Source organism: Ylistrum balloti, unplaced genomic scaffold, assembly GCF_031769215.1.
Source record: "Ylistrum balloti isolate Yb309-2 unplaced genomic scaffold, AGI_CSIRO_Ybal_v1 Utg369640, whole genome shotgun sequence".
Lineage (NCBI taxonomy): Eukaryota > Metazoa > Mollusca > Bivalvia > Pectinida > Pectinidae > Ylistrum > Ylistrum balloti.
The window spans coordinates 1,793,221-1,813,641 of NW_026781901.1; the positions used below are offsets into that span (position 1 = coordinate 1,793,221).

The following is a 20,421-nucleotide window of genomic DNA, read 5'->3' on the forward strand; positions in this document are numbered from 1 at the left end:
TAAGTTGTGTGTATATGACACACTGATGACCTGTTCCTACTGGTCATGTCTTACTTTGCCCCTAAGTAACCTAGTATCAGTATAACCATGGTGTCAGCAGTTCTCTCACCTCATGTGAGTGGTAAGCTACTAATGCAGGTATATTAAAAAGCTTGTGATTAAAAGTAAACTCATTCACCAATGATTATTAATGCAACTTTTTGAATTGGTAACAGATCAAATGAATTAGGGATAATTTCAAATACTTTATGGCGCAATGAAAGTGTGACTGATCAGAAGAAGTGTTGTGAGTTCTGATAGTGTTGTAACTAGAGAGAGAGATTTAATTGTTAATTGAGGAACAGTTTTCTTTCTAATATGTTGTCAAAAATTTGAGTAGAATTTTTTGGAGATGAAAAGCTATATTGGTCATAACTATTTAAGGATATAAATTCTAATGGTTATGAGATGGTCTTAATTGACACTGAAAATCTCGGAATCAGCTGTATTTGATATAATTAAGGCAGGATGTGATCTATTTCTATACTATAATATATTCCGACTTCACTTATATTGTTTCATGTAACAAGAATCCTTTTTCCTTTACATTTCATTTGTGATTTGTTTCTACCAGGAACTATTTCTTGTTTCCTCATTGCACAGTGAAGCAGTTGTTATGTTCAGGCATTTTATAAGGTGATATTTTGTCATGATCAGGTAGACAGAGCTGCTGAATGGAATAACTGCGTGATAGAAAGTCATAAAATTTAAATGATTTGTCTCGGTGAGCAGCTCATTGGTCTTAATTTGTTTTACCTGGAAGTATTTTCTGGATTGAAAATTATCTACTGCATTCATTAACTCACATGAGCCTACTACATGACAGATACTAGACTTCTGATTCTGTGAAAAGTTAGGATTACAAGACTGACTGTAATATTTATATTAAGTGATAATTCAACTTATTTAGATCAACTGTAAATTAATCAAAATTTATGAAATGAGAATAAACTTATAAACAAATACATAAGAAAATGTATATTAGTCTGCTGTAATGTCTGTTTATTCTATGTTCTGTCACTTCTAGGTACAGCCATTAATTATCTGTTCACTCGGACTGGAGAAATAAGATATTGTGGATACCATCTTTATTGGATTTTGTTAGAGTCGTTTTAAGTTTTTCGTTGAGTGCACTCAGAAATGTATTTGTGTCTTTGTGTCCCTGTCAATTCATTTACAACAAACCTTTATAAAAATCGTACTAACAGCCAAATTAATTTTCACCTTATGCAAAAACTTTCAAACACAAGTTAATTTAGTCACCGCTGAAACAAGGACCTTTTAATTGAAAGAGGCTTAATAATCATGTTGGGGAAAACCATAGATTTACTTATGTCAGCCAAAAAAAAAAATTAAATTGAAAAGAAAAAAAAGGATTTTCTCTTGAGAAAGTATGGACTTCCTGGGGATATGGACTTTTATTACTAGTTACAGCTACTATAGTGGTGACTGTTACCTCAAGTTTCTAAGTAGGCAGAACTTTCATTAAACATTTTTTTAGTAAGAAGTTATTTACCTTGTCATATATTAATGTGACTTTTAAAGCGGCTATTACCTTAGATTTCAATGTCGGGAAATGGAGAATTCAGCTTGTGAATGATAAAATATATCCATAATAAAGCAATACATGCGCCTATAATGTCAAATTTGTTGGGGTTTTTTCCACATGTTTTCAGCATTGGAACATTGTTTATCTTGACTATTGTTTATAAACATGTTCACGCTTGGTTGATTACGAAAAAAGCAGAGTGGGTCACATGCCTTGTCACGTGACGAAGTCATTAACTTCTGCCTCAAAGAAAAGACAGCTTACAAGGTAAACAAACCCACATGTCTTATGTGTGACACTTGCTTTTGTGCCTTTCTTCTAATTCTTGTTCGCAGTAAATGATTCTATAATGTTATAATATATGATTTTTAACAGTCAATTATGGCACTTTCTGTAAGGTAACTTTTTGGTCCTCGTCACTTTTTTGTATTTGCGTCTGCCATATTGCTTCTTTCTAGACATATAAGCATGGGCAGCATCAGGGTTACGAGTGTTAATGTATGAATTAGATCAGGACCGCAATATTTACATTTTTATTTTCTAGATATCAATAAAAAATGGTTGCAGTGACATTTAATTTTAGTAATTAACAGAAAGTCTTAGTTTTGTAACATACTATTGGAAAATAGAACGTTTTATAAAATTTTCTCGTCTTATTTTACATTATAGTCGCTTTCATGATGTATTGAAAAAGTTACTGCTAAAATGATTTTGGCTATTTTTAGTAACAAATCCAGTTGGCGTAAGATGGGCCAATTCGCATCTTATACAAATTTGTGGATTTCCTTGACCTGTTAATGTGTAATCACCAAAATTGATATGTTTTTCCATGTGTCCAATACTGAGTCAAACACCCCAACAATGTATATTATACAGAATACCAAATAGTGCAATAAGTTGTGATGCTTTCTCTGACCTTACCATGATGTTGAGGGTGTGTCCCCACATCCAAGTGTTTCTGATCATGACTCATCCCCTTCCACCCATAAACCTATCATATGCAGTCTCTCAGAATCACCTCTCCTTATCACACAGAATATACCAGCTAAAAAATTCAATAAAACTGAGTTCTAGAACCCTGCGCCCAATACCACCAACCTTCACTCGCTAGTAATTTGGTAAGGACGAAGTAATGAAGGCCAAATGTAGTAATGAGCTTGTCACTGGCATTTCTCGTCTTGTTAAGACAAGTGACTCCAATAAAAACAAGATTTATATAAGTGGCTGCCTGCAGTAACACCTCATTTTCTAATTCATCATAGCACTCTATATAGTATAGTTGGTAGTAGATGTGTTTTAGGGAGCCTCTGCATACTGATGCTGTAAATAATATGCCTAGGTCATCACTATTAAATAACTGAACACAGTATTAGCAGTCGATGTGCTTAACAATCAGTTTAGAATACTGTTATTTCAGGCATTTTTTTTTTTTCGTTAACTTTTTTTTTTCATTAACTATTTTTTTTCGAATGGCACAAATATTTTTATCTTAAAAGTGTGTGGTTGCCAGAAAAAATTGTAAACAAATTTAAGGATATGCACCTAATACTATCAACAGCTTGATGATAAAACGGAATTTTGTCATTGATCATCACTTCCTTTCTACTTTGATTGTCCTAAAAGTTGATATACCAGATTGAGACCTTACATCCAACACATGAACAGATCTAGTTCATGTTTCAACGCTGGTTATGGTATAAAAACAAGTATTATTCTTCCTTTTCCTAACCTTCCTAACTGGATAATGTTATGGGACATTTATTCCCATTTATCAATTATCGTGCTTTCCTTAACTTCCTGAAGCCTTTGCTCCTGTTATAGACTTCAGCTCCTCAGAGCCTCCAGTTATCTCCCTCCACTAACAGCTCTTCATAGCCTCCAGTTATCTCCCTCCACTAACAGCTCTTCAGAGCCTCCAGTTATCTCCCTCCACTAACAGCTCCTCAGAGCCTCCAGTTATCTCCCTCCACTAACAGCTCTTCATAGCCTCCAGTTATCTCCCTCCACTAACAGCTCTTCATAGCCTCCAGTTATCTCCCTCCACTAACAGCTCTTCATAGCCTCCAGTTATCTCCCTCCACTAACAGCTCCTCAGAGCCTCCAGTTATCTCCCTCCACTAACAGCTCTTCATAGCCTCCAGTTATCTCCCTCCACTAACAGCTCTTCAGAGCCTCCAGTTATCTCCCTCCACTAACAGCTCCTCAGAGCCTCCAGTTATCTCCCTCCACTAACAGCTCCTCAGAGCCTCCAGTTATCTCCCTCCACTAACAGCTCTTCAGAGCCTCCAGTTTTCTCCCTCCACTAACAGCTCTTCAGAGCCTCCAGATTTCTCCCTCCACTAACAGCTCTTCAGAGCCTCCAGATTTCTCCCTCCACTAACAGCTCTTCAGAGCCTCCAGATTTCTCCCTCCACTAACAGCTTTTTTCCCTGTGATTGTTGTCTCTTTCTTCCCTCCTTTCATTCAACATTGTCCTCATCCCTTCAACTTTGTCATTTAACATCCTTCTTCTTCTAATTGATAGTCTTTTACAAGTACTTGTTCCCTGGAACATTTGAATATATATATATATATATATGTGTGTTTACATGACCTTGAGTTTCTGTGAATGATATTAAACTGCACCACTCACACAACCTGAAATCAAGGATCTAGTCTAGACGTGCTGATGTAGAAACTGAATTTATAAAGACGTTTATAGGATCAGGTGTCATGGATATGTTACGTCTGTGATGCCAGCCACTGTATCGGTAAGAAATGGGTCATCAGTACACATCTCTGTTTATGACTAATGTTTGGGCACATTGTATTAATTGTCGTACATGAAAATGAACAGTCATTGCATTTGTCAGTAATTTACAATGTACAAGTGATAAAGAATGACTAATTCCATTTTGTATCAGGAATTTTTGATACATAGCAGATGCTTAACAACCCCAAAATTTTCTGTTCTAAATGAAAGTCATTTGTCATCTTGGAATACAGTCTAACATTACCCTGGTAACGTTGGGGTGCCCCCTCCCCACTGCTTTTATCTTGGTCTAATCATTTGTCCACCTAATTGGATGTTCATGCCAGTTCCTTATGCATTACATAACAATAGAGTAAAAAAAAAATTAAGGCTTGCAGCACTTTTGAAATTTCATAGCAAAACCTACAGATACAATCTTTGTACATGTAAATCAAAACCTATTAAGTTTAAGTTGAAGTGCATAGTTAAAAAGGTAAGAAAAAAAAGACAGAATTGCAGATTAAACTGCAAGGGGCATCATAATGTTATTTCTTTGGACTTTGTTACATGGATAAACTGACTCCAACAATCTTATACGATATACATGTATATAAGTCTGTCAAGGTAACCATCACTGGAAAGTTTATTTAGTAACTTGTCAATAATCTTTGATAAACTGATAAACTATAAACAGAATATTGCTAAAGTTACAACCAATGAAAATACGTCATCATATTCAAGCTTATACTTACGTTGAATAACATGTATTTGATTCCTGATTTATTTAAACTTTGATGGCCCTAATGACCTTTTGTGTGTTGGCAGGCCATTAAGAATGTAATAATAATAATAATAATAATAATTATTTAAACTTTGAAAATGAGAGTATCTGTTACTCATTTTATTTTTGATATGAAAATGAATGCATACAATACCTGTTTTATTTTTATTTTGAAAATAAAAGCATTAACTGGGAAATACTTTTTTTTTATTTACCTAAGCCTCATCATTATTTCAAAAATTGACTTATTATATTTACATAGATTTTCATCATATCTGGTGTTCAAGCTGATAATCTTGAATGTCAAGTGTCACCAGCATGTTTAAAAAATTCAAAATTTATCTGGAATGATCTGTAAAAAAACGAGATATCAATAGAGACAAACAAAACGTTGGAGGAATGCTTATATATACAAAAATCTATACCTATAGACACCACTGTGGCTCGTAAGTGTGTGAAGTATTTTTTGACACATTTATAGAGGTAATCTTGAGTTGGTATGGGGTCTTTAAATTTTTGTTGATATAAAATTTGATTTTGTGATTCAGAGGAAGTAGAAATGAGTCATACTAAATACAAAAACACTTAAGATGAAGAGGAATGTTCAGAGGTTGTGATTTATGTACATGTCAAATAGAAATGTGGAAGGATCTGATGTACACAATGGGTATTAGAGCTAGTCCTATTTCAGGGTGCTGAAGGAGCTGACAACAACAAAACAAAACAAAAACAAAAGAATTGTATTTGTTTAAGATTCAACATAAAAATGGTATGTTTATTTGAATCAGTGACTGAAGCTTCAGCATGCTTTAAAAGTATACACATATGAAATTAAATCCACATATATTATGTCTTTGTGTAGAAACACAACTTGGCAAAATAACAGTTGCTACATTTATGTTGTCTTGGTGAATTCACAAGTACCATATTTCTTACTCAGTTTTAAAATGGGTAAGGCTACAGACTAAAGCATTGTTTATACTGCAGGATATTTTTGTCTGATTCCAGCACAAAAAAATTAAGCAAAAAGGATGTATTTTTCACCAAAAAGAAAAAATTAGAAAAATGAAACTTGCAATAATTTTAGTTCAAGGTAGCTGCATATATTTTTCAGTTTAGTTCTATTGTCTAAAAAAAAAAAAAAAAAAACAGTGAAAAGAGAAATTACTCTTTCTTCACAGAACTAGATTGTAAATATTTTTACAAAAGTGGGTTTACATGTTATTGTACCGGTATACCAATAACATGTTTATCAGTATGTTAATGTACCTAGTTATAACTGCATGGTACAAGATTTTATCTGGATCCATTACAGATACAGCTAGGAGACTACACAGAACCACCTGATAGAAAAAAGGACAGTGTTGGAGGCATCCCTCGTCCCAAACCAGAGGAATACTCGGACCCCTATGATGTGGACAAGCTACTTCACGGTATATGTTACAGCTGACGACTAGGAATTATGTTGACATAATCCTAAACATTACATGCTTCTCTGGCTTGTTACTAAATAAGACAGGAGTTTAATTCAATTCCCTTCGATATTGATAAAAAGTTTTCACCATACGATATGCAGTTTGTATGTATGTAGTACATTTTTTGAAATCACTTCATATGTGATTGTAAGATAGTCAGGCTCCTGTCTAGACAAAGTGCTTTATTTATTCCAAACTTGTCTGCTTTTGTACCATGTAGTTGTATTTTTGATATTGACCTTTGATAAGCAGTATTATTCCACATTGATTTATATTAATTGGGGGTTTAAATGATTGTATATGTCACTGCTTTTTTCCACTCATTTGGGAATAGGCCTTTTTATCTCATTTCCGGGTAAAATGGTCATTTGGAAAGGAAAGTTTTAGGAGTAAATTATATATTTCGTGAATTTAGCAAATTATGAAATAAATTCAATTCAGAATGAGGCCCATGTTAAGCACAGAGTTGAGAAAGAAGCTTTCATGTATAGTATACAGTAGTCTTTGATAACATGACTCTGGATGTCTGAAAAAGTTTTAGTAAAATAAATGTACATTAAGATTAACAGAACAAAACAATAATACTAACATCCCCCACAGAAAGGAAGTATAATGACAAAGATTTAGTAAAGAAAGCATCATGTAAGCAGTATTTTAATCAACGATAATTCTGGATATTTCAAATTTAATTGTCTAAAATTTTGTAAATGATATTACTGTAGAAAAGTTGACAATCCAGGATAGCAAAGCACCTGGCATCAGACTAATACACAGTTGGTATGAATGAGAAAACGTGGCAGCTAGTGCTTGTTATGTAAATGTTTGTTTGTAAATGATAATATAAAATGGACACCTGGCACCTGCTCTTAACAGTGTATTTACCAATAATCAGATATTACACACCCCCTCTCCCCCTCCGTTACTAACCCATCACATCTAGAGCTTGAACTTCTCTTCCCCTGTTTTCCAAACGATGTGCCATATTGTGTAGAGCATCTCTTTACATGTATTAATTAGCAATTAGACACTGAAGTGGTTCACTAATGAGCTATTGTGTACAGACTGTTTTGTTTTACAAGTCTGAAGTGCTACACACATTATCTGAAGCGCTCTGTCTAGAGTACATGTAACATTGTAGTGTTATTTATGTAGACTGGCAAATCCAATTACACCCAGTACAAATTTCCTCCAGGATCTACTGCTACAGAATCAAGGGTAAGATCTGTTTCTTACTCTTACTGAGTCTGAAATTTTCACATTAAAGATGTATGATACACCTGTTCAACTAAAAAAAAAAAAAAATGAAAACAAACTTGATATTGCTAACAAGTTTAACGAATTAACATAAGCTAGAGTTTTTAGTAAACCGCTGCTGATGGCAGTAATTTGTTGTGAAGGAAATAATTTTTACACGTTGTAAAAGGAAGCAGTATCTAAGCATATTTAATAAAACTGCAGGATGTTACTTTATTCAAATTCTGTCTTACATGATAGTTACTTCCTTAAACATAATGACATTCGGATCTGCAGGCTTATGTTTGTAGATGAGGGAATTAAGTGTATCTTTCTCAGTTCTGTTTGACATTTTCTTGATTAATCTGGTAATCAGTTGCACCTGGAATTTATACTGACATGTATGAACTAGAGAAATATACATTAAAATAAGACCAAGTGAAGTAATCATTGTTTTATCACTGATACATGACATGAAAATCTATAGATATACTCCATGTAGGTAGATAAAGGGGTGTTAGTCATTCTTGTTAGGTCACGTAGCACTGGGTTTAAATAACAACGTCACCAGACATACTAACAAACATCGATCAAATCTAACTTCATGTTGCATGAACAGGTAGAATATTTCTCAAAGAGATCTGATGGTTATGACAACCATTACACTTTCCTTTTAAGTCTTCATCAACCTTTATCTCTTGCAACCTTGTCTTTGAAATTTTTCAGTAGCTGTCTTCACCTATGAAATCGTTATATGGCAACAGTTAAGCCTTAAGAATGTCCACCAGCTGGGACTTTATAACACAATAGGTTTAGAAAGCAAGAAGGAATGGAATAAAAATAGAAAATACTCCATAGAGAATTCCTACATTTGTAAGTGGTAATGCAGTGTATTAAATGCCAGGTCTATATCTAGACAATCAATCTGGAATCATGTTGTCCGTCCTTCTGACCGTTCTTCTGTCTGTCCATCTGTAAACACAATGATGTACTGGCTACTCCTCCGAAACTGCTAAATTACTATCAACAATATTTGCTGGCTATAATCCCTATAAACATTGTAGATGTGCATAATTTATATCATGTTGAGTTATTTTCCCTTTTCAGAAGGTTATGCCCGTTTGAGAACGTAATGATGTACTAGCTACATCTCCTATACTACTGAGTGGACTTCAGTGAAACTTACTGGCAATAATTCATATACATTGCAAATGTGCGTCATCAATATCGAGATGAGTTATTTCTCCTTTTTACAAAGTCGTGCCTTTTTGCAATGTTTTTGACATTTACAAAGGACTCTTTCCATTGACAATTTCTTACACTGCTGAATTGGCCAAACATAAGTTGCACAATGACATCAGCTTTTTTTTATGGTATCGGGAGATAACATAAAACAATTGGCCAATAAAAATATTTGTCTCATGTAACATTCAGTTATATTTATATAAACAGACAAACTCAAATTATCATACACTATGAGTTGGTCCCCAGGCAACAGTTTATTGTTACTATAGTTATTATAAATGGTAGAATTCAATGGTAATTTGCCACACGTTTTAAGGGTTGAATTTGGGCAGTAGAAAATGCTCATAGTACATATGACCTAACTATGTACTGATATACTGAGTATACATGATTAACACTATATAGTGTATATGGTAGTGTACATGATTCATCTGCTGTTGTACTTTGTACAAGATGTTAATTAACTTTATAGGTCCACCTTGATGATAGTATGGTGATGTAAACACCTACAGGACGGACAGGACATGAGGCCTGTTCCTGGCGGTGTATACATAGGCGGTTTTAAGTGTTTTATAAGATCACATGCCTACTAGGTGCTTTATCTTGTGACAAATTCAATAATCTGTGATCAATTGAACTTTGTTGTTTGTGGGATGATTGTTGTTCTGCACTGTTTGTACTGGATAATCATACACACAAAAAGATACTTGTGTTTACTAAATGAAATGGGATGGGTTATCTGTAACACAAATTAGACAGGACTGCGAGGATGTTAGTTACATCTTCTGATTTTCTAACCTATTGACGTAAACAAATTTGTAACAGGATGTGATTATTTATGAGGTTTGTAAGAAAGTCTTATTGTGCCCCTACAGATAATGAAACTTGAGATTTATTTTTCTGTTGAATAACTGACACAATGATAAATCTATGATACTATTAGAAAAACCTTGCCTTTAATCAGTATTTACAGATTGTAGGGAATTATATATTTAATGACCTCTCCCAATCTCTCTGTTAATTTTTTGATTGGGAAAAAATCTTGTATACAGTTGATATATCCTTCTAAAACATAGTATTCATAGGGTTATGAATGTCATTGAATTAAAAGAATTTTGTCTTTCCTACCATAACCCTTTCTGGTGTAACATGAGACCATCATGCAGAAACAACATTTGAGATACATCAAATTGTATCTAGGAGAGGGGCCTGTGTAGTATAATATATCAGCCCCAGAATATCTAGTTGCTCCTGGGCTGATTCAGAATAAAACTGATTGATGATAAAGAGAGACTTATGGGTTAGAAATTATAGCATCATGTTTAGAGGTGTATGTAGTTTGTATGGATGTATAACAAGAACTCATCTAATAATGTAGTATTATTTCCTTATCCAACAAATGCCATTATACAGATTGCTGCCTGTCTGTTTTAGTGTAGACATATACTAAGGGAAATAACTCTTGCTGATGATGCATTGTTATTAGTTAAAATGACTTTAAATATTGTAGTCAAGACATATGCTAAGGGAAATAACTCTTACTGATGATACAACATTTCTTTATACATGTGTAAGTGTGAAATGGGTGATAGATAGGTGATTGACTTTTACAAACATTTGGGAAACAAAATCCTGATTTCAGATTGTACATTGTATCAGGTGTCACAAGATGTCACCAGATACTGCAGGACCTATACATGTATATCAGAGGTCACAAGATGTCACCAGATACTACAGGACCTATACATTATTTCAGGTGTCACAAGATGTCACCAGATACTACAGGACCTATACAATATATCAGGTGTCACAAGATGTCACCAGATACTACAGGACCTATACATTATATCAGGTGTCACAAGATGTCACCAGATACTACAGGACCTATACATTATATCAGGTGTCACAAGATGTCACCAGATACTACAGGTTCTATACATGTATATCAGGTGTCACAAGATGTCACCAGATACTACAGGACCTATACATTATATCAGGTGTCACAAGATGTCACCAGATACTACAGGACCTATACATTATATCAGGTGTCACAAGATGTCACCAGATACTACAGGACCTATACATTATATCAGGTGTCACAAGATGTCACCAGATACTACAGGACCTATACATTATATCAGGTGTCACAAGATGTCACCAGATACTACAGGACCTATACATTATATCAGGTGTCACAAGATGTCACCAGATACTACAGGACCTATACATGTATATCAGGTGTCACAAGATGTCACCAGATACTACAGGACCTATACATTATATCAGGTGTCACAAGATGTCACCAGATACTACAGGACCTATACATTATATCAGGTGTCACAAGATGTCACCAGATACTACAGGTTCTATACATTATATCAGAGGTCACAAGATGTCACCAGATACTACAGGACCTATACATTATATCAGGTGTCACAAGATGTCACCAGATACTACAGGACCTATACATTATATCAGTTGTCACAAGATGTCACCAGATACTGCAGGACCTATGCATGTATATCAGAGGTCACAAGATGTCACCAGATACTACAGGACCTATACATTATATCAGGTGTCACAAGATGTCACCAGATACTACAGGACCTATACATTATATCAGGTGTCACAAGATGTCACCAGATACTACAGGACCTATACATTATATCAGGTGTCACAAGATGTCACCAGATACTACAGGACCTATACATTATATCAGGTGTCACAAGATGTCACCAGATACTACAGGACCTATACATTATATCAGGTGTCACAAGATGTCACCAGATACTACAGGACCTATACATTATATCAGGTGTCACAAGATGTCACCAGATACTACAGGACCTATACATTATATCAGGTGTCACAAGATGTCACCTATACATGTTTATCTAAATAGTGGATATTTAGTGGTGTCCTCAATCATAACAAATATATTCAGAAGTGTGGCTAATATTTCAGTATCTATCACGAGTGAAAGATACAAAAAATGTTAAGACACACAAATGAAATATATTTGTTATGACTGAAGACTATAAGATATTCTTGTATTATATTTTCACATGTAAAATAACCAGATTACTGGCATATTTAAAACAGATGTGAAACAAAGAAGGTGACTTGGCTTTTCATGGACAATACTCGCTCGTTACAACAAGTTAGTTTTTTTTTTAGATCATTAAAAATATGTTGACACAAAAATAGATTCATGGTGAATCAATTTTTATTTTCACTTAGAAAATGTTCCTTATTCATGTCACTAACAGACAAAATCTTTTTTTATAAAAAGTTCAGAGACAGTTTAACCTGTGTCAAATTACTGCTCGACTGAAAATAGGACTGTAACCTACAGCTGTCACAATGATTCTTCATGAAATGTCTTATGTACTTGCTTTACATCAAAGACATTCAGTTGGGGATTGGGTTTGGTTTCTGATAAGGTAATCTGCATTACATTGCTTGCTGGTTTTCATGGAAATGAAAGTTTACCATGGAATTGAAGGTCACATTACTAGTACACAACCCCTTCAGGTTTCTGGTTTTGTGTTTTTTGTACCAGACATTCCAATATGTCAATTTTAAGTGCATGTTTTTAACAGTGAAAAACACCACTTTTATCAATGAGATATTTCTCTATATCTTACTGGCTTAAATGTAATACAGTTTACTTAAACCAGCGGTTCAATAAAATCTGACAAATTGATTTGTTTTTTTGTTGAAATGTAGAACTCATTTGAACGTAAAACTATATATCTATCAAAGTAAAACACAGGCAAATACTCAATATGTAAAAAAATTAAGCAGAACTAAAGGCTGTTTTGTCATTTATCATTACTGACAAAATGAATATGGATGAGATTGGCTGACTGTGTATTAACAGACTTTGGTGGTAATAGTCTGTGCTGACAAGTCACAATTTGTTTGTCTATTACTTGTAGCAGTCAATAAAACAGCAGACGTTCTTACAGTAATGATGACATGATATCTGAACTACCTTGGGGATCCTTAATATTCTAACCATAGAAAAAATCAACTCTATTCTTATAACTGTAAATATATGAAATGGGAGATAACTCTTACTGAATTAGAAACCATGGCTTGTGTATCTATTTTGAAGTAAATCCTTGTGATCTGTATATGGATATTTCTGACTTGGCTCTCCCTACTGCTCAATCACCCTGCATAGTCCTTGGTATCCAGCTGAAGAGTACAGGAATCTACAACCGAATCTTATAATATGACCGGCATCGGCTCTACTTCCTCAATACAGGATTTTATCTTATTAGTTCAATCTTGCTTGTTATCTTCTGATGTCAGGATATGATAATAGATATTCATGACAGATTGAAAACAGATGTAAATGAATCGTACAGTGTATAAAACAAAAACGATACATATATACATGTATTATGAAAACATATTTCAAATTATGAAAAACATATTAGATGTACATGTATTAACCAAATTCTGTTGTTATACATGATATAATTGATATAAGATTCCTTCACAGTACGTTAACTCTTCATTTCTAATGCCAATCTTCATGAAGACTTATCAGTATTGTATGTATGATCTGTACTTTCATAAAGATGGATATCTGAATATCAAATATGTTGAAAATTACCATGATAATTCCATACACAGGCGATACAAATTATTAATAACAGGAAGAACACCAATGATTAATAGGACACTTAACCTTGAAAATGCCACATTCTATTTTCTAGTCTTACATCTTGGTTCTGAAAAGAATTAATTGACACATGTCTTGTTAGAAGTGGAGTAAAACTCTACCTTTAACACAGACCAATATCAGTAGGCTGTTGATGTGGCAGTGTGTGTGGTCGGTACCAGATAACACTGTATTTGAAGTAAATTACAATAACACGCCTCTTTAAAACTGGATAAAACACTAAAAGGATTATTGTTTCAGCTATAAAGCTGACAGTGTGTTATAGTTCTCTGCTGTTGTGTATGTTTAAAATTCTGGAAATAGTTGTACACCTTACAGTTTAATAGGAGAAGTTCATGCATGAATTTTGAATTGCATCTAGTTACACGATACAATGATAATGGTGGTTTTATTGGCAAATTGACACAGTGCTTTCTGTTTAGACGAAGGCAAAAGCACATACTTGAATTAATTATCCTTATCTGAATTTTGATTGGATAAGTTAGATTTTCACTTATCTGTTAGCCCATGTGTGAATCTCTGGCAAATGTTTTTGGCTCTGTATCATAAGAGCAGGGCAACTTGTTGGAGCTGTCTTATCACAGTACTTAAACACATTCCCTTACACAGATCAGGCCACTAACTTGGGCAGAATCATCGTAAGGATGCAATTTTAACTTTCATCATTCAATTTATCTGAGGATATACATGTATATATGTGTGGTTCAATTTTGCAATGTCCTTGAAAATCGTTTTACCTTGATCAGCCTGCTGCACTGTGGAATATATTAAGAATATTTAAGGTAAGCTAGCAATTTTTGTCAGTTTGTGAACATCATTTTGCTGAAATGCTGTATTTCACAATTATGATATTCTGTTTTTATTAAAAAGCAGAAGTTTAAGACTGCAAAACATATCTTTAAAGTTTCAAAGTAATTTCATGAAAAACTATAATTTTGAAATATTCAAATTGGTAACAAACTGTTCTCACTTCAGAAGCTTACCTCCATCATTATTATGTTTGCTGACAAAGCTTTGTCATTTACAACATCAATAAATGCCATAACAAGAAGGTTCAATGCTTAATGTATATTATGTACGGCAATTAGTACAATCTGGCCTAGTGTTATTACAACCTTCAATCAACATTGAAGTCAGAAGTAACAATCTATAGAATGTCAAATATTACCATGAGAGACCACAGAGACTACCAATATGTCTCATTATATGGTGATGAACCTGATGGTTCTTGCTGTCAATATTACTGCTGTGATTTTCCTGGTCAAAGAGACTGTAGCGTCTGGTGAAAATGTTTTTCTCAGATGAAAACCTGAAAGGTGTGCTTCATCCTCTATGATATGGGGAAGTTAAAAATGTGATTCTCTGGTGAAAATCTTAAATGTTTGACTCATCCTCTGTAACCCGGGGCAGTTAAAAATGTATTTTCTCAGGTGAAAATCCGAAAGGTGTGGTTCGTCCCCAGTAACCTGTGGCAGTTAAAAAATGTGATTCTTAGGAATGTAATTAGATCAGAGACAATACCTTATTGTATCACTTCATGTGTAAGAAACTTGGTTAATGCTGTTGATTTACATTTAGTGGTCCTTCCGTATGGTGTTCAGTAAAGTAGCCACCAGCTATTACATGGAAACCCCTCCTCAAAATGACCCTGGCTTGGATGTTACATCCAACAAATAAACCCCAATGTTTTGCATTTACCATTACTGTACTAGCTTTCCTATCCAGCTGAGTGTTATATAATCCAGAGCCTTTCTTTCATCATTCAGTGTACGGATTAGTCTATTCTGTGACTGGAATAACTGGAATCTTCTTGTAAGGAGATTTATTTCTTAAGTTTATTTGAAGGAAATGGTTTTGTATAGATCAAGATGTCCTGAAGATCCTGTTTCTTCTAATGGAATGTCTTGGCTTACTGTAGATGTTCTGGGTATTATCTTTATAATTCTGCTCTATCAATGCTTTTAAATGGTAAGACTTACATTTGTGTTAGTTTTGTTTTTTATGTACACTTTTTTCTAGCCCTGTTGCTTTTCGTGTGTCACAGGGAACAAGGATTTGGTTTTGTAATGTGTTAATTGTGTGACCGATGGCTCTGTATTACTTCTGGTGTTATTTGATAATTATGGTCTTCAGTTATGGAAACATTAATGATTTGAGCCAGGCATTCTGTGCTAAGTCATCAAGGGTCTGTTGTGAATACAACTTCATACATGTCATGGTTCTGGTCAGATCAATACCAGATGTACTATTTACATATCGCAAGTGGTAGCAAGAAAGTGTTGACGGTGCGTTAAAACAAAGCTGAGGGCAACAACACCTAAGAAAGGAAGTGTTACACTCCGCGTGCTGTAGATGAGGGCCAAGTTGTTTCCCTATATAGATGGATTTTAAATGTGCATAATATAACATGACACGGGCTGATACAAAAGGTCACAATATCAGCTGAAAACTATATTACTCAGGGCATGGTTTCAACAGGATTATAGGACAATTCAGTTATCATGGTTTGTATTATTTTTATAGTCATTATGACCAATGGATAATGCTAAAACACAATATCATCATTTTAATTGTAACTTGAATATTAAAAACACAACGTCATTCATTTCAACTTTTATATTTTAATTTCAAATTGAAATTGTTTCATATTTAAGAGAATAAAAGGGTAATATTTCTGTAAACTATTAATTACTTGTGTCTGATACATTCTACAGTGGTTTATATGCAAAGCTAGATATATATATATGGGAGTCATTTGATATTCAATCCAATATGTCATATTCATTTATAATTCTACTGATTGATGGAACACTTTTCACATAGAAGACGAGGTTTTTGTTGAGATGTAATTGTGTGGTTATAATGTAGGAAGTAAGATGGCTACTTACTAAACTTGTTATCATAGTGATCTTAGTAGTGAAATGTAAGTAACACTATAGAACTTAGATTTCTAAAACAGTACACAACAAAGGTTAATGATCCATACTTACACTGCTGGAGAAAACCATCACTTAGTAAAAGATCCATACTCACACTGCTGGAGAAAACCTTTACTTCAGTAAAAGATCCATACTTACACTGCTGGAGAAAACCATCACTTAGTAAAAGATCCATACTTACACTGCTGGAGAAAACCTTTACTTCAGTAAAAGATCCATACTCACACTGCTGGAGAAAACCTTTACTTCAGTAAAAGATCCATACTCACACTGCTGGAGAAAACCTTTACTTCAGTAAAAGATCCATACTCACACTGCTGGAGAAAACCTTTACTTCAGTAAAAGATCCATACTCACACTGCTGGAGAAAACCTTTACTTCAGTAAAAGATCCATACTCACACTGCTGGAGAAAACCATCACTTAGTAAAAGATCCATACTTACACTGCTGGAGAAAACCTTTACTTCAGTAAAAGATCCATACTCACACTGCTGGAGAAAACCTTTAATTCAGTAAAAGATCCATACTCACACTGCTGGAGAAAACCTTTACTTCAGTAAAAGATCCATACTCACACTGCTGGAGAAAACCTTTACTTCAGTAAAAGATCCATACTCACACTGCTGGAGAAAACCTTTACTTCAGTAAAAGATCCATACTCACACTGCTGGAGAAAACCTTTACTTCAGTAAAAGATCCATACTCACACTGCTGGAGAAAACCTTTACTTCAGTAAAAGATCCATACTCACACTGCTGGAGAAAACCTTTACTTCAGTAAAAGATCCATACTCACACTGCTGGAGAAAACCTTTACTTCAGTAAAAGATCCATACTCACACTGATCCATACTCACACTGGAGAAAACCTTTACTTCAGTAAAAGATCCATACTCACACTGCTGGAGAAAACCTTTACTTCAGTAAAAGATCCATACTCACACTGCTGGAGAAAACCTTTACTTCAGTAAAAGATCCATACTTACACTGCTGGAGAAAACCATCACTTAGTAAAAGATCCATACTTACACTGCTGGAGAAAACCTTTACTTCAGTAAAAGATCCATACTCACACTGCTGGAGAAAACCTTTACTTCAGTAAAAGATCCATACTTACACTGCTGGAGAAAACCATCACTTAGTAAAAGATCCATACTTACACTGCTGGAGAAAACCTTTACTTCAGTAAAAGATCCATACTTACACTGCTGGAGAAAACCATCACTTAGTAAAAGATCCATACTCACACTGCTGGAGAAAACCATTACTTCAGTAAAAGATCCATACTTACACTGCTGGAGAAAACCTTTACTTCAGTAAAAGATCCATACTCACACTGCTGGAGAAAACCTTTACTTCAGTAAAAGATCCATACTCACACTGCTGGAGAAAACCTTTACTTCAGTAAAAGATCCATACTCACACTGCTGGAGAAAAACTTAGTAAAAGATCCATACTCACACTGCTTCAGTAAAAGATCCATACTCACACTGCTCCATCAGTAAAAGATCCATCACACTGCTGGAGAAAACCTTTACTTCAGTAAAAGATCCATACTCACACTGCTGGAGAAAACATCATTTAGTAAAAGATCCATACTCACACTGCTGGAGAAAACCTTTACTTCAGTAAAAGATCCATACTACACTGCTGGAGTAAAAGATCCATACTCACACTGCTGGAGAAAACCTTTACTTCAGTAAAAGATCCATACTCACACTGCTGGAGAAAACCTTTACTTCAGTAAAAGATCCATACTTACACTGCTGGAGAAAACCTTTACTTCAGTAAAAGATCCATACTTACACTGCTGGAGAAAACCATCACTTAGTAAAAGATCCATACTTACACTGCTGGAGAAAACCATCACTTAGTAAAAGATCCATACTTACACTGCTGGAGAAAACCATCACTTAGTAAAAGATCCATACTTACACTGCTGGAGAAAACCTTTACTTCAGTAAAAGATCCATACTTACACTGCTGGAGAAAACCATCACTTAGTAAAAGATCCATACTTACACTGCTGGAGAAAACCTTTACTTCAGTAAAAGATCCATACTTACACTGCTGGAGAAAACCTTTACTTCAGTAAAAGATCCATACTCACACTGCTGGAGAAAACCTTTACTTCAGTAAAAGATCCATACTTACACTGCTGGAGAAAACCTTTACTTCAGTAAAAGATCCATACTTACACTGCTGGAGAAAACCTTTACTTCAGTAAAAGATCCATACTCACACTGCTGGAGAAAACCTTTACTTCAGTAAAAGATCCATACTCACACTGCTGGAGAAAACCTTTACTTCAGTAAAAGATCCATACTCACACTGCTGGAGAAAACCTTTACTTCAGTAAAAGATCCATACTTACACTGCCACAGAAAAACATAACTTTTACCCATAAAATATTTGAATTATTTATCATACAGTTAACACCACTACTCTGAAACTGAGTTAACTATTAACAGTGTTATGGCCCTTTATTATTTCTGATTCAACAAAATTGAACTATAGATCATCAGCAAAACATCGGTTTATGAAGGATTATTTAAGATTGAAAAATAGGGTTAAAACATCAGACTGGATTCACTGATATAAAGGGTAATGGCTCCAGCAGTTTTGATTGCAGTTTGAATTGAATACATATATATAGAGTTGAAAAAGGTCCTGTAGCAATAGGGTTATTGTTCATATGTTTATGATAGTTGCCAGCCTTTGTTTTAATATTACTGTATGTATCTGACAATAAGCCCTTCCATGAACAAACACTTTTTCATTTTTCTTGTAAAAATTTGTATATTGGTTTCCTTGGCTTATTGCAGAACAAACATAGGTTGAATTATACAGACCAGTGCTGCTAAATATTATTGTTAATATACCTAATGAATAGCCATATGCTGTACTCTCCACCAAAACTATTACGCTTTTTTTTACAACCACTACAGAAAAGATACTGATACATGCAATTTAAGTGTACAGCATACCTCTGAGAGTTTAACTTCAGTTCCCAATGACGCCAGTACTTTACACATCCTGAAATGAGATTTTTAGCTCTTCAGATGATGGACTATTTAAATTGCCCTGCGTCTGGATGGATGTTTCTCAAATTTCATATGTAGGTTCCCCTTTGTCCCTAGTTGTGCCCATTTAAGTTTTTGACTGATCAGTTAAAAAACAAAATGGCCAACAGGTGGTCATCTTGGATTTTGACTTGGAAAATTTGTCATGGCCATTTCTTGAGAAATATTGCATCGATCATTCTCAGATTTCATGTATAGGTTCATCCTCTTAGTCCCTAGTTGTGCCTGTTGGAGTTTGAGAGTGATAAAAAAAATCAAAAAGGTCAACAGGCAGCCATCTTGGATTTTGTCATGTAAAGATTGTTATCCCTATTTCTTAAGAGGTACCCAATGGATCTCTCTCAAATTTTATATGTATGTTCCCTTTCGTCTCGTCTTCGGTCTGTTTGATTTTGGGACTGATCAGAAGAAACAAAATGGCTTTCAGGTGACCATCTTGGATTGGGCAGGTATAGATTATCATTGCTATTTCAGAAAATGAATGTTTAAATTTCTTATCATTAAGAGCAAAACAAAGAAGAGAAGAGAAAAGAAGGGAAAAGATCCAACAATTAGAGAGCAAATAAAAATCAAACAATGGTGGGCACCAAGATCCCTCGGGGGTCTCTTGTTAATGCTTTAGCATTGTACTACATTGTATCAAGGTTTGTG

At 34.5% G+C, this 20,421-nt stretch overlaps 1 protein-coding gene across 1 annotated transcript in view; it reads left to right on the top strand.

Moving 5' to 3' along the window:
* The window catches only part of LOC132553769 (uncharacterized), a 46,327-nt gene that overhangs the window by 2,205 nt on the left and 23,701 nt on the right, over positions 1-20,421 (top strand). Inside the window, exon 2 of the mRNA XM_060218045.1 lies at positions 6,416-6,533. Within this exon, the coding sequence (XP_060074028.1) occupies positions 6,416-6,533 (118 nt within the window). The remainder of the gene's footprint in view (positions 1-6,415; positions 6,534-20,421) is intronic.